A 17,784-nucleotide genomic window follows, 5' to 3' on the forward strand; every position below is an offset into this window, starting at 1 on the left:
AAAAATATGGGAAGGCACAATTTTTTTCGAGTCATACACTGATTCAAGGTGTGATGAATCTATGTCCCTGGAAGTTGGGCAAGATAACTAAAACCATAAGAGGTACAAGAAGGTGCATCTGAGTTCCTCACATCCTTGATGAGTGCTCTAAACTTTTCTTACAATTATAGGAAAGCCAGGCCAATACCGTTAATGTTTCCTGCAGTGCTTTAAAGGAATGACTCACCCCATGCGCAATTTTCACAGAAATTAAGGAGTGGCCTAATTTTAGGAGGTGTTCCAGGCAGTTTCCCACGGAAATAGTTATGTGCCTGCACCCCAGAAATAGAAATTAAGAGTTGCACCCTTCTTCGCCATTTTCATTGCTGTCTTACATGGGTCCTTCCACAGCAGGAAACTATTATGAATCTCACTCTGAGGCAGCAGCTCCTTCCATCTACTGCACAGACACTTTTTGGTACGTATTTTCAGATTTTATTCGGGAGGCCTGAGGAACTAGCCTCCAGTCCTTTCTGTACACTTGCAGCTTCTACAGACCTCCTGAGGTTAAAAAAAAAAAATCATAGGCTTGGGGTGTGCGTGAAATAAGGGTAACGTAGTAAAACATGAAATGGACTGGAGTCAACAGGAGTCATCCAGGCCATCCTCTGCTCCAAAGCAGGATCAATAGTATCTAATCCACTCCTGACGTATTTGGTTTATCTGTTAAACATCAATTGAAAGAAACATGGAAAGCTATGTGGTCTTAGTTATGCTGCCACAGAAAACTCCAGAAGGGGACAAGTAGGCCCAATGCCTGAAATAATTCCTTCCTTTAACAAGATTTTATAAATGCTTTCTAAGTCACTCTGTCATGCGCACCAGCACTTACAGGGTGGAGTCAATTAAAAGGTTTCCACATTCCTTAAATCTGCAGATCTTTTCAGAGAGATTACATTTTAAATGTCTCTAAGATTAACAGTAGTTTCCAAACTCAAGTTCATTTACAGTACCTCTTAAAACGTTCTGGACCACTGGATTGTAACTTTTTCTACTGGGCTCAATTTGTATATGAAAAGTTGAAATGACTGTTGAATGTTACCCTAATGATTTGAAGCAGTAAACCAGAATGAAATAAGTCATTGTTAGATTCGCTAAACTTGATGACAAATTGTACATTTGGGGTCTTGACCTTACCTATTTGTAATGCAGGAATCCAAGAATATATTCCATTTACTGCAATAAATTGCTGTAGTTGTCTTAGATCTGTCTTACAAAAGTATTTTACAAACTTTATTTAAGAATTTATAAGGTTTAAAATTTTTTGCCCTGTTGAAGGAATGAAAGGATCTTTTTTTCAAAACTTTGTTCGATTTCAGATGACTTCCATCAGTGCTTTCATTTTCTCATGGCTTGGAGCACACACAGCCACAGAGCTGGCTGAGGAAGGGCAGCTGCAGACTGCCTCAACCCTTTGCTTGGCAGGTGACACAAGCATTTACCACAGTGCATATTTTTAGTAAAGGGCTGCAGATCCCTCACCCCTTCTCCTCATTAGCAAACTGAACCTCATTCTCGCCCGGACTAGTTCTCCTCCCATTCATAATCTAGGGCAAGAACAGCCCAATAAGCAAGTCCGATCTCTGGCAGCCCGACGCTGTAAGAAATGTTCCTTCTGCCATTAAAGTCTCTTTTTTTTGTTGTTTTAACCCTCTCCATTTATTCAACTTTGATCTTCCATTAGGACAGCAGAACTAGACACAAAGTTGCATTAGTATTCAGACCAAATAACTGATATATAAGTAAGAAAGTTATCCTGCTTTTCTACTTCAGGTTCCTCTATTTCTTATCAAAAGATGGAATTTGCTTTTTGAGCCACAGAACAGCAATAAAAACTTATGGCCACTGGTTATTTACTGTGACTACCAAGTTCATCTCATAATCACTGACTGCCACAACAGAGAGGTGCACCCCGTAAGCATGCATCATGCTTTGTTTCTAGCTGTGCCTTTACATTTAGAATATTTATATCATGAAAGCTGAGTACTCAGATTGTGTTGTGTCAGTAGCCTACATAATTTTCCTGGTCCTAGCATTGTCCATATAATCAATAATTTTGATTCTATCTCTTCTGCCAGGTCATGAAAAAACAGTTAGAAATAAGAGGACCATCTAGACACACCCTTTCCTCAGGGAAGATTATCCATTCACAAATACAGTCTGGAGATGTATCAAACAATTCTGAATCCACGTGCTGTTTACCATTTCTGAGTAGGTATTGCTCTACTGTCTTTAAGAATCATCCAGTAACAAGTCAAACACTTTAAAGTAGCAACAAGTCAAACACCTTAAAGTAATGTAAGTGTACTATATTGATAGTATTTTAATCAACCAACTTCGTAATTCTGCCCCCAAAGATATTAGACTGGTTCTGTTTTCCTTAAGTCTGTGATTCATTGTATTTCATTACTTTAATTATTAGTCCACTGCCTTACCAGTCATAACATCACTTTATTTAGGAAATTTTATCTTAAGATTTCTTTATTTGGGAGCCTTTATCTTAAATTTTGCAACTGTAATGATAAAATATGAGTGGGAACCTCTGAGGTAGCAGTAACCATCTGCCTTCAGTTCAAAGGCAGCAGATACATTTGCCATGTTACTATACATTAATGCCTTTTTCTTAACCGTTATGCAAAAGTAAACACGTAATATGCACAATCCTTTAATAATCTAATCAAGTTTGCAAGTACAAAAGCAGTAAGAAATCTGTTAAAGGAAGAGACACCTATAGGTTTTCTAAGTTGTTGTTTGGTTTTTTCTCTGTGAACAGTTTGCACTGACAATGTTATTGGAGCATCAGAAAGTTCAGTTCTTCTCTGCTTTACAAGCCATTCCGCATGGAGATAGCTTGAAATAATAAACAAAACTAAGAGTTTTCACTGTCAGGGAATTCAATATTCCTGCCTACAACAGTTTGTGCCCATTGTATTAGATCATATTAATCTTCAGAATTTGAGAAGAATACAGAATTGCTAACTCTGGGTTCTGAGACTTATAGCAGAGACTGTCACTTACATAGAACCTCAAAAATTTCACTTGGCCTGCATTTGCACAAAAGTCAATCTGCCTTATAGCCCAGGAACAGTACCTAAACCCTTGTAATATCTTTTAATCATCCACCTCTTAATAGTTTCCTCTGATAAATCTTCAGGCCTTTTCCATTTCTTCTATCAGCATTAAAATGACCAAGGGTAAAATTAGTGCAATATTGAGCAGACAATGTAGTGTCAATTCCCATGATGCTCTAATATTTCAATATCTTGTAGCCATTTTGTCCATTTCAGAGGAATTGTATGCAACTCTGATCTCCTTTAATGTTTTATCCAGAATTTTAAAAATCTCACTGAGAGGATTTGTTATTCAAAGTGGCCTCAGAGAGCTAAATTAATAGGATGTATTGGTTAAGCCAACTATAAATTATCACAGCCACTGGGATATTAAACAACTGAGTTATTCTGGAGACTGATAACATCTTTGTCCCTATGCATATGCTAGGCTAAGCTTTGCCTTGGTATCTTATAAATTAGCTGCATATCTACGAATATGTCTTGCTTTCCAGTTTTGGCGGGGGGAGGGGGTTGAGCTTAATTCTTTATAGCCGTAAGGAAAAACACACTCTTTTTTTGTGACCTAAACCTGTTGAAGACCCTCGATCCTGTCATAATTATATCTTCTGAAAACACAAAGATAGAACTGAAGTTATGCATACTCTTGTCAGTTTTTGATTGTTCTCAAATTTTATCAGTTGGTGCTAACTTTTAAAATTTAAGTCATCATCATTTTCCAAAAGCTTCTTCTTACTGATAAGTAAAAACACGTTAAAGCATCTCCTGTTCCCTTGTGCACTTGGGTTTTTTTTAAAAGTATTTAAAACTGCAGCCCTTTCATTGATCCCTGGCCTAACAGCTATATACAAAAATGCCCTCTAACTCCAACACAAAGGTATTTTGCACGTGACAATCACTTCCACTCGTGCATCTCCGAGATTTAAAAACATCGTTTTACTTCTATGGATGCAAATATATTTTAACATCATAGCTGTCCACAATTCCAGCCATCCCTGACTTTAATGGAAAGGCAGCACAGCAGCGTAAGTGCTAAGCAGAACGAGGGACGCCCTTCTTCCCTGGCTCAGTACCACAACCACCAGCCACATAACAAGGTGGGAAAACACGTTGCCATCAGAAATGCTTGATGAAGGCACCGGGCTGAGCCCCGCGGAGGGCTGAGGGACGGCAGCAGCGGTGGGACACAGCCACCTTCCCCCATGAAGGAGGCAGGCTCGGAGGTGCGCGGCCTCCAAAGTCATCTTCCCCCAGCGGCCCAGAGAACGGTGCAGGGGACCCGTTACCACACTCCCAGGGCGTATTTCTGCCTCTAAAGCCCCTCCACCCTACCTAGCTCTTCCTGCTCTCCTCAGAGCCTCAGGCCCTGAGGTGAGAGGTTGCAAAACTCTCGGTGTACAAACATGTCTTCCTGTGAGATGAGGCAGGAAGTGCTAAGTCCTGCAGGTGTGTGTGTGGGGAGGGAGGCAGGCATCCCGACAGCCTCCGAAACCTGCAGGGATCCTTATTCCTCCTCACCTGAAGAAGAGGAAACACGAAGACTACGCTCGTTCAGGCAAACACACCACCCCTCTCCTCACCCCACCGCCTCCATGTTGCCGCCGCGCCGCCGGCACTGCGCATGCTCAGAGCCGCCGCCGCGCCGCCGGCCGCTACGAGGCGCGGGCCGGCGGCTGCCGCTGGGCGGATGGAGGAGGAGGAGGAGGAAGATGGAGGCCGGGGAGCCGCGGGGAGATCAGCGGCGGCGTCCGGCCGCTTCGTGCGGTGCCTTTATGCGGTGGGCTTCCTGGTAAGCGGGGCAGGCGGGCTGCGGCGGAGGCGGTAGTGCCCTTGCGGAGCGGCCTGAGGCGGGCGGCCGTGCCTGAGAAGGGAAATCCTCCCCGCCTCACACGACCCCGCTGCCCGGCCTCACGGCTCCGGGGCAGTCCTGGAGAGGGGCCGTGCTGGAGGCAGAGGAGGGGGAACGGCCCCGGAGCCGTGAGGTCCCCTCAGGGTTGTCAGGGGATGCTGCAAAGCCCGAAGTCGGGCAGACACCCGCCCCCCACACACACACACCGCTACCCTCCCCGGGTCCCGGCTCGTAGCGGGCCTCCCCCCTGGCGCTCCAGATAAAACTGCTGGGTTTTGAGGTACATCACTTCGCTGCTTTTTTTTTTTTTTTTTTTCTTGGAGTTGGGGCGTTTGTAGCGATAGCGGTTTGCAGCGGCCGTATTGTTTTAACCGTGCGAACAGTCGTGCAGTTTGATACGAAGGTATGATTTTTATCCCGTGAATGAAACGGAATAGCGCAGCGCCCTTAGAGCCAAGTCTTGCCTTATGCTTATCGGAGAGCTGTTCCTTGTTTCCTTGAAATACCAGTGGTTGGTGTAAACCGAAAAAAAAAAAATAAATCCATGCTGCTTCTAGAAAAAAAGCCCCTTACTGAAAGAATATAGCATATAGACTTTAAAGAAGGTTTGTATTCTGTGGTGATTCATGAGCCTAGGGAAAATGTCATTTAATTAATTTAAAATTAAAAGGGGTAACTTGGAAAATGACTACAAAACAAGTACAAATTTGCACTGTGAAATGTAGATCTATTCTCTTACCTACCTTTAGGTTGGGCAGTAGAAACAGTCTGGTTGGTTTGGGTCCTGGAGCAAATATTCCAGGGAAAGGTGTGTTAGGATGAGTTTTGCTTCTTAGCTCACTTTTAAACACTGTGTTTTTCCAACTCTGTAATACCTTGCTGACCTAGAGCATGGAGTACACACTGAAATCAACCAAGAAGTCAGTGTCCTTTTAGAGGGTGTGAAGGATAGTGAAATATCATGATAAAGAGCTGTTGTCTGTGATGCAAGCTTCCTGTAACCAAGCAGATACAGCGTAGTTATCATTTGACATAAGAAATTATAGGTGAAATGAGCAATAACTACCCACTAGAGGATAGAGGTTAATGGGTCTTGCCCTACCTGCATGCCTATGACAAGTCTAGTACTGCCAGGGTATATTCTGAGACTTGTCCTTTTTAATGTCTCTATCGATGACCTCGACGAGGTCGTTGAACCTCTCATCAGGTTTGCAGGTGACACCTATGTAGGCGGTGCAGTTTAGGAGGACCTAGACAGGCTGGATGGATGAGCTGACAGGAGCCTAATGAAACTCAGCAAGGAATACTGCCAAGTCCTGCACTGGGGAAGGAAGAACCTCTTCCAAATATACAGGCTGGGGAGCAGCTCTGCTGGTAAGGCCCTGGTGGGGAGCAAGCTGAACGTTAGCCAGCAGTGTGCCCTGGGGGAGAGGCACCCAGCAGCATTCTGGGCTGTGTGAACAGGGAAGCAAGCAATCCTCCTTCGCTCAGTGCTCATGAGGCTGCATCTAAAATGCCATGTTTAGGTCGGAGTGAGTTCACTGGAGGGCCACCAGGATGGTTGGCAGGGTGGAACACCCTGTGAGAAGAGGCTGAGGGGAGCCCTGCAGCTGCCTTTCCATTGCCCGCAAGGAGGTTAATGGGAAGCTGGAACCAGGCTGCAGAGTGCAGTACTTGGCAAGGGAGAGAGAAGGTCTTATTTCCAGTCAGAACCTCTTGTTTCAATTTAAGGAAAACCTTTGACACCATGAAGACAGTGAAGCAGCAGGACAGGTTGCCAGAGAGGCTGTGCAGCCTTCATCCTTGGAGGTGTTCAAGACCTGACTCCGTAAAGCCTTGAGCTACTAGGTCTGACCTCAGAGCTGGCCCTGCTGTGAGCAGAAAACTGGACTGGAGACCTCCTGAGGTCCTTTCCAAGTGGCTTATTCTGTTATTCCATGATTGTGCATGCAAGTGCTTGGAATAGCTTATTGAGCCCTAAGATTGTGTTATTGAATATGTTCATAAGTTGTGTGGTCTGTTTGCTCATGCTAATGTCTTTAATAATGGTTCTAACCTTGCAAGTCTCAACTTCAACCATCAAAAGATACTTTAATGACAGACTGTGAGAATTTTGGTATGCATTGATACAGTTATTCTGGCTTGGGCATACTATGAATGGCTAGTCTTGTTCAGCTCATGCAGTCGCTGATAAAAGGTGGTCTTGCTCCAATAGATCTCTTCTGTAAGGTTCCGCTCTGGTATAGGACACTGTATGCTGTGCCAGGAGCATACAGTGAAAGAACTACTGGGGTCACTGTAGTTAGCTTAACAAAAGATAAAAAATCAAAAGGAATGAAGTAGGAGATCCTTGTACTGCTCAGGATAGGCAGTGTCCTTTGCCCTCCTCTTACAAAAAGTTCTTCACTTATGATTTGCTTTTTTCTTTCTTTTTCTTTTTTTCATGTTTTTGTCTTTTCACTACATTTTGTAAGTTATACAGAAAGGCAGTCTGTAGGTAGGTTTAGATCTACCATAGCTTCTTCCCCATCGTGGTTGAGAGGTAAAATACCGTAAATTTTCCAAATATACTCTCTTTGCACAAGTAAAAGTATTTTCAGGTGATTGAAATTACAGACTACTTTACATTTAAAATAATAGTACCAAGTACTTTTCTTATTAAACAGAGAAAGTTCAATAGATATTAAAGGAATACTAAATGTTTAAATAAATATATGCAGAATGATTGTATCTGGAGGGGTAAAGAGAATTGCTGTTTTCAAAGTTTTAATTCCTCTGTGAGGCAATCCTTTATCTTTTCAGTTTATGTGTTTTTGTAATTTTGTACATACAGGATGCATTGTAGAGGTTACAACATACCACACCGGCCATGTTAATCTTGTATCAATATGGAAATAACTTAAAATGTTTAAAAATACTGACTAAGCCAGGTTGCCATCATCTTTGTTATGATCAGTTACTAAAACTTTTTCTGCCTTCTTTTCAGGATTTATTTGGTGTGAGCATGGTTGTACCTTTAATGAACCTTCATATAAAATCTCTAGGAGCAAGTCATACAGTTGCTGGAATAATAGGTGAGTTGGAGTATTTGATTGATTTACCAAATAAGAAGATAATGTGAACTGGATTATGTCTTACTGCACATTGGACGCTGTAACATAACTCTTCCTTGCTAGTAGCATAATAAAAAGTAAGGCCAATTTCCAAATAAAACTGTACAGGCAGCCATACTGTGAGACCTGTCCAACCTTGCATGCTGACAGTAGCCCAAAGCAGGTGCTTGGGAAAGAGCATTCTTGGAAAGAACAAGGAAGTCTTGCAGTAACACTTGTACAGACGCTTTTCAGCATCCAAGAATTTACAGTTTAGCAACTTTGAGAGACAGAGGCATTGCTTTTAGTTTTATTGTTATTTACAGATGTTGCAAACAGTACTTCTGCAGCTAGTTCTCCTGAGCTTTCCAATGCCTATGAGTGCTCCCAGTTTGATTAAATTCCTTGCAGCTCCCTTTTGGCAAAATATTTATCATCTTCAAGGAGTGCTTACATGTAAATTCTCTGAAGGTTTGAAATTTTATCTTAAAAAATGAAGCAGTAAGATGAAGTTGTGTGGTTCTAAAGTTCTTATTTATATCTTAAGGTACTGTTTATGGTTTGTAATGATAAAAATATGATATTCTTTATAGCTATGTGTGGTTGACATGGGCTCTGTTATTCAGTTTTTTATTACCTTGCTTTTTTATTTTGGGTGAGATTTAGCACTTTTCATGAAATAATTCTGGTTCTGCTCTGAGTTGTCAGAGTATTACTTTAAGCAGTAATTCATCAAAAATACATTTTCATTTCAACAGTCTGCTTTGATTTTTAACTTTAAAAGAAACTGGGGTTTGAGGTGATCCCTTATAAATGAAAGAGGCTGGCAGATGTTTTTCTCTGCTTCTCATTGCTTCTTCTCTTCCGTCACTAACTGCTGCTAAACTCTTAGCCTCCAAAATGAAAGAGTAGGGTCTGTGGTTTCTTCAGGGCTTCTGTGGTGCCTTGTAATAGGTTGAAGTGCCAAGTGGAAAGTAATTAGTGCCTCCCAGTAATGAAATTTTCTCCTGATTCTGAGAAAACAATTATAAATGCCAAGGTCTGTTTTGTTTAATACACCATACAAAGCAACATCCTTCTACACTAAATAGTTTTACAAGTTTTCAGCATTTGGTTTTCTTTTTTTGTCATTCCTGAAACTGTTTCCTTGGTTATGTGCTAAACTCCACGCTTGGTTTCTCCTGCTCCCTCTTCCTATTCTTCTAGTAAATTATTCCCAGAATTTCTCTCATGCTTCCTCATTTAAAATTTTGTGCAGTTTTCATTTTTAAAAAAAAAAAGTTTAAATTTTAACATTGGTATTTTACTTGTTTATTTTAGGATCTCTCTATGGTATAATGCAACTATTTTCCAGCACATTTGTGGTGAGTTCTAACACTACACTCCTGACTATGTTGCTATTTCTATGGATTTTAGGAGGAAAAAGGATGAGGCTAATAATAGTGTTTCTTGACATTTTGAAAATGTTTATAGTGTTCATATAAGCATTTTTTGTTGGAGGATCCAGTTTTTAGTTTGTGTGGGAAATGTTTGTTTCTTTTATATGGAATTGCCAGGGTTTTCAGAACTAAACAGAGTGCAGTCTTTAGACAAAAACTACAATCCAGATTTGAGCTCAGACACATTTCTGAGCACGTCGCAGTCACACAGGGTTCTCTTCAGTGTTGCTGCTAGTAAAGCAGTTTCCTTTAATGCAGTAGCCTGTCCAAAAGGCAGTCTCACCAGTCAGCGCTTCATAAACCTGTTATCTAGAGTTTGCTTTCCCTGCTTAATGAGCAGTGCCTTGTAATTTGCCATATGGCCTAAATTCATGCATTACGTCTTTGAGCTTTGTTTGGTTTTGTTTTCTGTTAGCTTTTGATTTTTAACATCCTAATCTAAGCAAGAGTGCAAAGACTAAACGTCTTGGATGCATGCTTTACCTATCAATACCTTAGATCCCTATGTTAGCTGGGAGCACCTTTAATATTACCTTGGTACCTCCTAAATTTCAAGAGAGCAGATTTTAAGCATCTCACGAAAAAACTGTTTCAGGGTTATTATGCAGGGCACCTGGGATAATTTGCTTCTATAATCCTGTGGCATTTTCTTTGAACTGCAAGACCATTGCCTACCTTCTTAAAAACCTACTTCCTGCTTGGAATCAAGCTGATTTATAAACATGCTACATGCGAGTTTACTGTTTGCCCTTCTCATAACTACTTCCTCCTTGTCTGCACGTAGATGACAAGCTCCGTATAGCTAAGGTCATTCCTTTTAGGATGCTCAAAAAGTGTCTAGTACATAGCGACCATTGATGCAAACAAATATTTCTGGTTGGTTGTGATAACATTTTCAGAGGGCCCCTACTACTAATATTTCATGGTGTTTGTTTCAGGAATTTATTTTTAAAAGAGAGAAGTTATTTTTAAATGGAATCAGTTTCAGCAGGTGCACTGCCGGCAGGGCAGAACTCTGTTCGTGACTTCCAGATTTTGAGCACTTAGGAATGTTGTGTAATAAGCTTATTAAGCTTTCACTGACAGTCCTTTGATCTCTTTTCTCAATTTAATTTAGAAGTACTGATTGTTCACTGTACCTAGTTAAATGTTATAAAAAGCTAATCTTAATTTCCTGCTTTGTGAAAGGGCTGCTGGAGTGATATAGTAGGAAGACGGTATTCCCTGCTTGCTTGTATTCTTCTCAGTGCGCTGGGTTACTTCCTTCTTGGAACATCCACCACCGTGTTCCTGTTTGCCATTTCTAGAGTCCCTGTAGGTGAGTAAACACTTGGCATTTTGCAGTTTAAATTCCCTGTACTCTCAGCTTGAGAATGACTACTAAAGATATCATGGTATGTGGATGGCTGCATAGCATCATCACCCAGCAGCACCAGCTGAACCTTAGTAATGGAGAAATCTCAACAAATCAAACATTCATGTGACTTTTTTCTGAAAATAATTTGAAGTGTATACTCAACAACTGTCACAACTTTTGCACCACCTCGAATGGCTGAATTTTATGAGAACAGGAGTGCAGCAATTCCTTGAAAGAGGCTATTGTAAGGTTAGTCATAACAGGTATACAATCTACCAGGTCACTACTGGAAATCTTGGCCTGCACTTGCAATGGAGAATGGAATGATATGTGCATTAGTGTTTTTCTTATGCTGAAAATATACCTCAAAGTAATACTACAAAATGTGGCTGAAATTTTAGGTCACTGCTTCAACAGAATATTTCTGTTGTGCAAAAGCATGTATGTTTGTGGCACTGAAGCTAAGTTTGTGCCAGGGTTTGTATCAGAGTTCTTAAAATAGCTGAACTCCTATTGCATATATTCTGATATAATAAGCATTGCTATTACTATGAACATATCTACTAAAGGGCACTTTTATGGCCCATAGTTTTGATTTAGGAACTGTTTATACTGTTTCTTAATTGAAAGACTATTTGCTAATGAATTATTTGGTTGATATTTGACTACTCAGTAGAGGTTATCCTTTTCAATGCTAACAGCACTTTGACTGTGACAGCATTACCCTGGTCAGTGGGAAGGAACATAAGAAATTGCGTTATTAGTATTCCTGCAGTACGCTTACCCTTCTGTGCTTTTCTTTTGCCACCCACCAGTTTCCCATATGAATTTGGTGTGTTACAATCCTGGAAATCTTCATACTCAGCAAACTTGGTACAGAGCTATGTTCATAAACAGTCAAGCCATTACTCCTTAACCGTTACTCACCCACAAGTTCCTATTTTAGCAGCTTTTTTATTCCTAGTGTGCTTCAGCACTCAACTTGGTTACTTCTTCTTTCAGCATGGCTGCAGGAGCACTCCTTCGACACAGATGCCTGAATAATTTTCATTCCCAAGTCCATATCCTTGAACAGCCAGGATGATGGTCATGGCCCAACGTGGTGCATGAAGCTAGCATTGAAAAATTTGTGGTTAATGGAATCTTAAAAATACCAGTCATACAGGTTTTGACCATTGATATTTCAGATAGCTTCTGTCATTTTCAATCTTTTGGACTGAGCAATATATGTTTATTATTTTGTTTATATTATGTTGCAGGTATTTTCAAACACACACTCTCCATCTCTAAAGCCCTGCTTTCTGACTTGGTTTCTGAGAGAGACCGCCCTTTAGTAATGGGACGCTTCAATGCAGCCTCTAGTGTGGGCTTCATTCTGGGACCTGTTGTTGGTGGCTACCTTGCAGAGTTGGAAGATGGCTTTTATCAAACGTCCTTCATCTGTGCCAGTATCTTCCTTCTGAATGCTGGTAAGTTGTATGTCATATTATGCATCTTGGTTCCCTTCATTCCTCACTTTTGTGTTTTTATGCCATTTGTAATACCTTGAATTCATAGTGCGTTTATCATCTATGGCATACGTGTTCTGTATACTGACGCTACCCTTTGAATGTGAACCTATGTGGAAGGGCGGGAATTTTGAAATGGGTAACTTCCAGATGCTTCTCCTTTGTATTATATATATGACTTTTATATTCAGACACGGGAATGGGAATTTTTAATATGCCCAAAGCTGAAGACTAGAAATCAGAATTTCGGCTTTAGCTTTTAGATTTGTTTATATGTTGCGAATGTGTCACCTCAGTGTTTTCCTTCTTGCTTTCACCACATCTAGAATTGAACTGATACTGTGAATACCACTAGACTTAATCTTCATAATTTTTTAAAGTGAAATGATTGTCAAAGTCCTTTTTTGAATTTTGATCCTTACACCAAGTAAACTTACGATCAGACTAATGTCTTCCATGTAAAGCTAATGCAATTGAATGAAATCAACTAATTTCTTGGTCTACATAGGTCTTGTCTGGATGTTACCCTGGAGTGAAGAAAACACTGGCAATAGGGAACATCAAGGAGGCAACAAAGGAACAGACAGTTTCTCAGCAAAAGCAAATTGTGACCTGCACTTGAAATCAGCAAGTAATGGAGCTGTGGCAAAGGATAGTCTTTTCCAGTCTCCGTGGATCCAAGTTGCAACGGTGCTGAAGAGGATTAAAGGCATTGCGTGCTCTGATCTGTGGGATATATTTTTAGTGCGGTTGCTGATGTCTGTTGCTATACTGCTGTACTATAGTAATTTTAGTCTGGCCTTGGAGGAGCGATTTGGGGTGAAACCCTTGTTCGCTGGATACCTAATGAGCTATAGCAGTGCACTAGGAGTCCTGGCTGGTTGTCTGCTCGGACCAATAACAAGACTTTATCAGCACAACACTTACAGAATTTTGTTGCACTCCAGCACTCTTACCTGCACGTTGATTCTCCTGTATGCATCAGCGCTGAGCATATGGATGGTCATTTTGTCTTCCACATTCTTAGCCTTTTCAACTACTATAGGTCGTACTTGTATCATTGATCTTGAATTGACCATTGGTGGGAATGAGGCCAGTGGTACGCTCCTAGGTGTTGGACAGTCTGTGACATCAGTGGGACGTATAGTTGCCCCGCTCCTTTCTGGAATTGCTCAGGAGTTCAGTCCTTGTGGCCCCCCAAGTCTAGGGGTTGGACTAGCTTTAGTAGCTATTCTGATAATGAACGCGAACAAACAAAAATACTGTAGCCATGGAAATGTTAAATTAAAAAATCAATAGCTGCAAAGTTGGATTGCGTAGAGATATCTTGCAGGAGAGGCAAAGTGAATCAACCTGGGGTGATGCTTACACCTGCCAGACTTGTACAGTAGTAACAGGATCTTTTAAGAGGGCACATTACATTCATGTGGAGGCAAGTACATATAAATATTTCTGCTTGCTGCGGGGATGTTAATGCTAGACAAATGTTACTCTAACTGGTACCACTAGAACACTTGCGAGAGGGACAGATGTTGCTGTATTGTACTGGCTGGGATTTTTTTAGGAATTTTTAAACTTTCTGGAGGGAAAAAAAGCATTACATGAAATACACAAATCCTGCTTGTAGCTCGCATTTGAAACAGTGTTTAGATTGATGGATTGTTAAAAGTCGGAAGTTGTTTCTTATTATTTAATCAGAGGTGAATTTTTATTGTTTAATCAGAAGGAGAATTTGCAATGTAGCTCGTTAGCCTTAATTTCTTATGCTGTGGTCTGCTGCCATTTGTCTGCTGTGACGGTAGCTTAATTAACAGGGTGTTTGCTTATGTGATTTTGTTAAGCATACTTTCTCTACAAAACTTGCTGCACAGCATGATTAGGCACCTTGGGGTAGCCATCCAACCCCTGCTGATTCCTGGTCTTTCCCAGGTAACAAAATTGGGTATATGCTAACTTCATGTATTAGAAGACCTAATATGGACAATTTTAGAAATATATGGCATCATTCAGACTGAAACTGACACTGAATGTAAACTTTATTGAAACTTGAACTGGTGGTTTCTGTTTAGTAGTAACTTCTACTGAGCAACTTTGTCATAAATTATTTGTTAATGTTTCCTGTGCAATTTTTCCATCATTTTAAGAATAAATTTGCTTCTTAATTCTTTTGAATGACTGTTAAAGGTGAGCTGGAGCAACTAGCAGTACCTCATGGATCTGGATTAATGCATTCTCTCTCATCTCTGGAGGCATAAGTGACATTTCAGTGACAAGAAAGACTGTTTATTTGTTGGTATTTTAGTCTTCATTTGTCTGTACTGCTTAACTAAAGAGAGGTTACTCTCAGGGCTATACTGAGAGTTGTAGCACTCTCCTGTGCTATTTACTGTTCAAGCTCGTATTACGTGCCAGTCACGACTGTTTGCATTTCATTTGAAACATACGAAGAATGTATTTTGTACTGCTAACATTCCATATGCTTTTCCTAGTATTACTTGATGAAAGTACAAAGTCAACTATGTATAATTGTTGGGGGGATTTTTTGATTAAAACCAATTCAGTTATCTCCTTGAACACATCCATGCAAATAGCATTGCTGTTTCAGGAGAGTCATAGATGGTGTTTTGCATTTTTAATTTTATTTTATTCTTTACCTTTTCCAGTGCCTGCTATCATTTAAAGCCTTGTTGAAACCTCAGTGATTCCAGTGGCAGCACTATGGGAACATGTATAGAATTCTGAGTTGTTTTAATTTTATATATTGACATAATGAGTGTGTGTCTTATTACTGCTATGATTTCAGTACATATCCTCAGAGTTCCTTATTGTAATAATCTGTGTTTCATTTCTCCCTAGGAACCTGAGGCATTTTCAAGTGTCATCTCCTCTTGTCTTGCTCGGTAGATGCCTCAAAACATTCTGGCCCTAAATTTCCTATTTTCATTCTTTCAATCTTTTTTTTTTTTTTTTTTTTTTTTTACATAAAACCACCCTTCTGTAAGTCAGGGACTTAACATTTTACAGCTACAGCAAGGGGTGAAGGAAAAGGGTAGGAAGAAAAACATTGAAAATTAATGTATATGAAAGATTTAGTAGTTTTTACTATAGTTGTTGGTTATACGAGGTAACATAACATTTCCCCTTCTAAGTTGCTGCACTGATGAAAGCTGAATTCTGTAAACACCATAAAATTCAGTTTATACTAACATATACAGCTGCCTGAATATTGCTTTTCTGCTTATAAAAACTTCAAAACTTCACTGTTTCTGTTATACATCACTGAAAAAAGTGCTTTCCACAATCAGCAGATATTTTTGTTTTATTTTGAAAAATAGTTCTCCATATACACTAAATAAAAATGAAATTAAATAATCGAATTGAGAAATCTGTGGAAGGTTGTGGTCTCAGGGTCATGTTGCAACTGATGTTACAGAAGAAAAGTTTTTTACTTGTAGGCCAAAATGATTTCTGAAATGCTGCAGAAATGTTTCTTCTTTGTAAAGCCTCGGTTACAGAAAAGTTGCCCCCCTCTTTTTTTCTTTTTTTTTTTTTTTAAGGGATAGAAATAAAATGAAGTGACATTCCATGTCTATCATTTTGTCGCTGTGTTTTTTCCCCTCTTCCTCTGCTGAAACTAGGGCACAAAACAGAGGTGGTCACCATGAAGTGCAGATTTTTTTTTTGTTTGTTTGTTTTTCAAGCTGTTCCTTAAAATGATCATTTGAATCTACGTACTTTCCACATAAAAGACACAGGAGCCAAGGATTCAACCAAGACATGGCTTGACAGTGAATGAAAAAGAAGTAAAAGAAAATGGAGAACTTAGCAGTTTTGAGATGGAGTGCTTAAAGCTACTGTTCCTCGTGCCTGGAGACCACGTTTGGATTCCTGGTGTTGTCTCTTAGTTGCCATAACCATGCAAGTTCAGAGACTGATGAATAAATGACATCCCTGGAGATGAGGAGCTGTGACTCCCCCTTTTAAGTTGTGGGAGGAGCAGTTGCAGCCATTTTTGGCTTCAGTCTAGTGGCTTTACTGAATTACTCAGCAGTTTCTTGAATCCAGTGGTGGTATCTGAAGACTGTAACAAAACAGAGATCTGAGTATGGACTAAAGAGAAAGTTTCTACCTGCAAATTACTATATATTAAGATTTTTCCCTGGCTTGTTGTTACTTTAGTTTTGGGTTGGGTTTGGGGGTTTTTTTTTGCTTTTTACCTTTTGAAAGTCTCACTTTTTTAACAGTGACTACTTTTCTGACCTTTATGATCAGCTGATGTTGAAGACGCTGTGTATACAATATAGTAATTTATTTCTGTAAAACAGCTGGTAGCTTATGATATGTACTGATTTTGTTGCTTTTAAATGATGAAGCAAATGTAAGATTTATTCCATGTTGGTGTACGCGGCATACATTTGGAGAGATCCTTTATAAACATACCAGTTCTGCAGATTTGAGTTTCTTGTCCTCTTTTCTTTTCGCTGAATTTACTCATTGCAGCACCATCATAGAGGTCAGTACAATTCTCATTTTCTGAGAACAGGTTGATTATTGAGCAGATAATGCAGCAACAAAATGGGACAAGCGTTGCTTACTAACTGGCTCGCTCATTACTTCAAGCACTCTGTAATGCCATCACGTTCTAGCTGATGGGAACCTCTGTGGGCCTGTTCTGGTGCTGCCAGCCCCCATTTGGTTATGGGTGCTGTGTAATACCCCGGGTAAGTGATGCTTTATAGCTTGGCACTTTGGGATTTGAAAACCCAAGACTTGACTGTGCTGTTATTGCTATAATTTTGAAAACTCATTCACAAATATCATGAATCTTCTAAGGGAGTATATTGGAGCCTGAACTTTGAGAATCAAATTATTGTGAGTGGAGCTCAGTCTTTCTCATAAAAATGAAAAAGAGTTTTGTAGAGCTTGTTTTAAAGGGAAGTCTTGAAAAATATCTGTTAACTTACAAAGAGAAAGGAAGGCAAATTTCTAGTTATTTTAAATCCTAAATTAGCATCAAAGAACTACTTTTGAGATGTGCTACACAATAGGAACTGCTTTTCCATTCTGTCAAATATGTAATAAATAGAAGGTCTTAGATATGAAAAATAAATGAACTGGGGTATTTAAAAATGCCTTTTCCTTTTTGTGGCAAAAAAATCTCTTTTTGAAACAAAACCTGTAGCAATTAGGGGGCAGTTGTTAACTGACAAATTTAAACCCGAGCATGTTTTAGATCGTGAACCAGTGAGACTCACCAAAGCAAGCACTGTAACTATTGCTTTCCCTTCTGCAATCTTAGTCCCTCATATTCTGTCAAATCTCACAGGATAAAAAGGCTTCCAAAGCATGTCAGTGCTGTGTGGGAACTGCATCAGTGTTTGCTGACTTGGGAGAGGAATGATGCTAACCCAATCTCCCATTGTGTTGTCCTA

At 40.0% G+C, this 17,784-nt stretch overlaps 2 protein-coding genes across 2 annotated transcripts in view; one reads left to right on the top strand and one right to left on the bottom strand.

Annotated features, from left to right (window-relative positions):
* Nucleotides 1-4,734, bottom strand: part of TMEM182 (transmembrane protein 182) — a 32,502-nt gene extending 27,768 nt beyond the window's left edge. Inside the window, exon 1 of the mRNA XM_075057270.1 lies at nucleotides 4,626-4,734. The gene's annotated coding sequence lies outside the window, so the exon portion shown is untranslated. The remainder of the gene's footprint in view (nucleotides 1-4,625) is intronic.
* Nucleotides 4,735-4,776: 42 nt separating this feature from the next.
* On the top strand, nucleotides 4,777-14,969 carry MFSD9 (major facilitator superfamily domain containing 9). Its single transcript, XM_075057326.1, has 6 exons — nucleotides 4,777-4,896; nucleotides 7,943-8,030; nucleotides 9,369-9,412; nucleotides 10,676-10,805; nucleotides 12,104-12,313; nucleotides 12,861-14,969. Exons 1-6 carry the CDS (start codon nucleotides 4,795-4,797, stop codon nucleotides 13,649-13,651), a joined length of 1,365 nt encoding a protein of 454 aa, XP_074913427.1. The 5' UTR covers nucleotides 4,777-4,794; the 3' UTR covers nucleotides 13,652-14,969.
* Nucleotides 14,970-17,784: the final 2,815 nt, after the last annotated feature.

Source organism: Buteo buteo, chromosome 25 (assembly GCF_964188355.1).
Source record: "Buteo buteo chromosome 25, bButBut1.hap1.1, whole genome shotgun sequence".
In the NCBI taxonomy this organism is placed as follows: domain Eukaryota; kingdom Metazoa; phylum Chordata; class Aves; order Accipitriformes; family Accipitridae; genus Buteo; species Buteo buteo.

Bases quoted from the DNA above. Each gene is read 5' to 3' on its own strand.
- MFSD9 (XM_075057326.1), top strand. From the start codon at position 4,795: ATGGAGGAGGAGGAGGAGGAAGATGGAGGCCGGGGAGCCGCGGGGAGA. The intron at 8,031-9,368 runs GTGAGTTGGAGT...TGTTTATTTTAG, and splicing joins TACAGTTGCTGGAATAATAG to GATCTCTCTATGGTATAATG. The intron at 9,413-10,675 runs GTGAGTTCTAAC...GCTTTGTGAAAG, and splicing joins TATTTTCCAGCACATTTGTG to GGCTGCTGGAGTGATATAGT.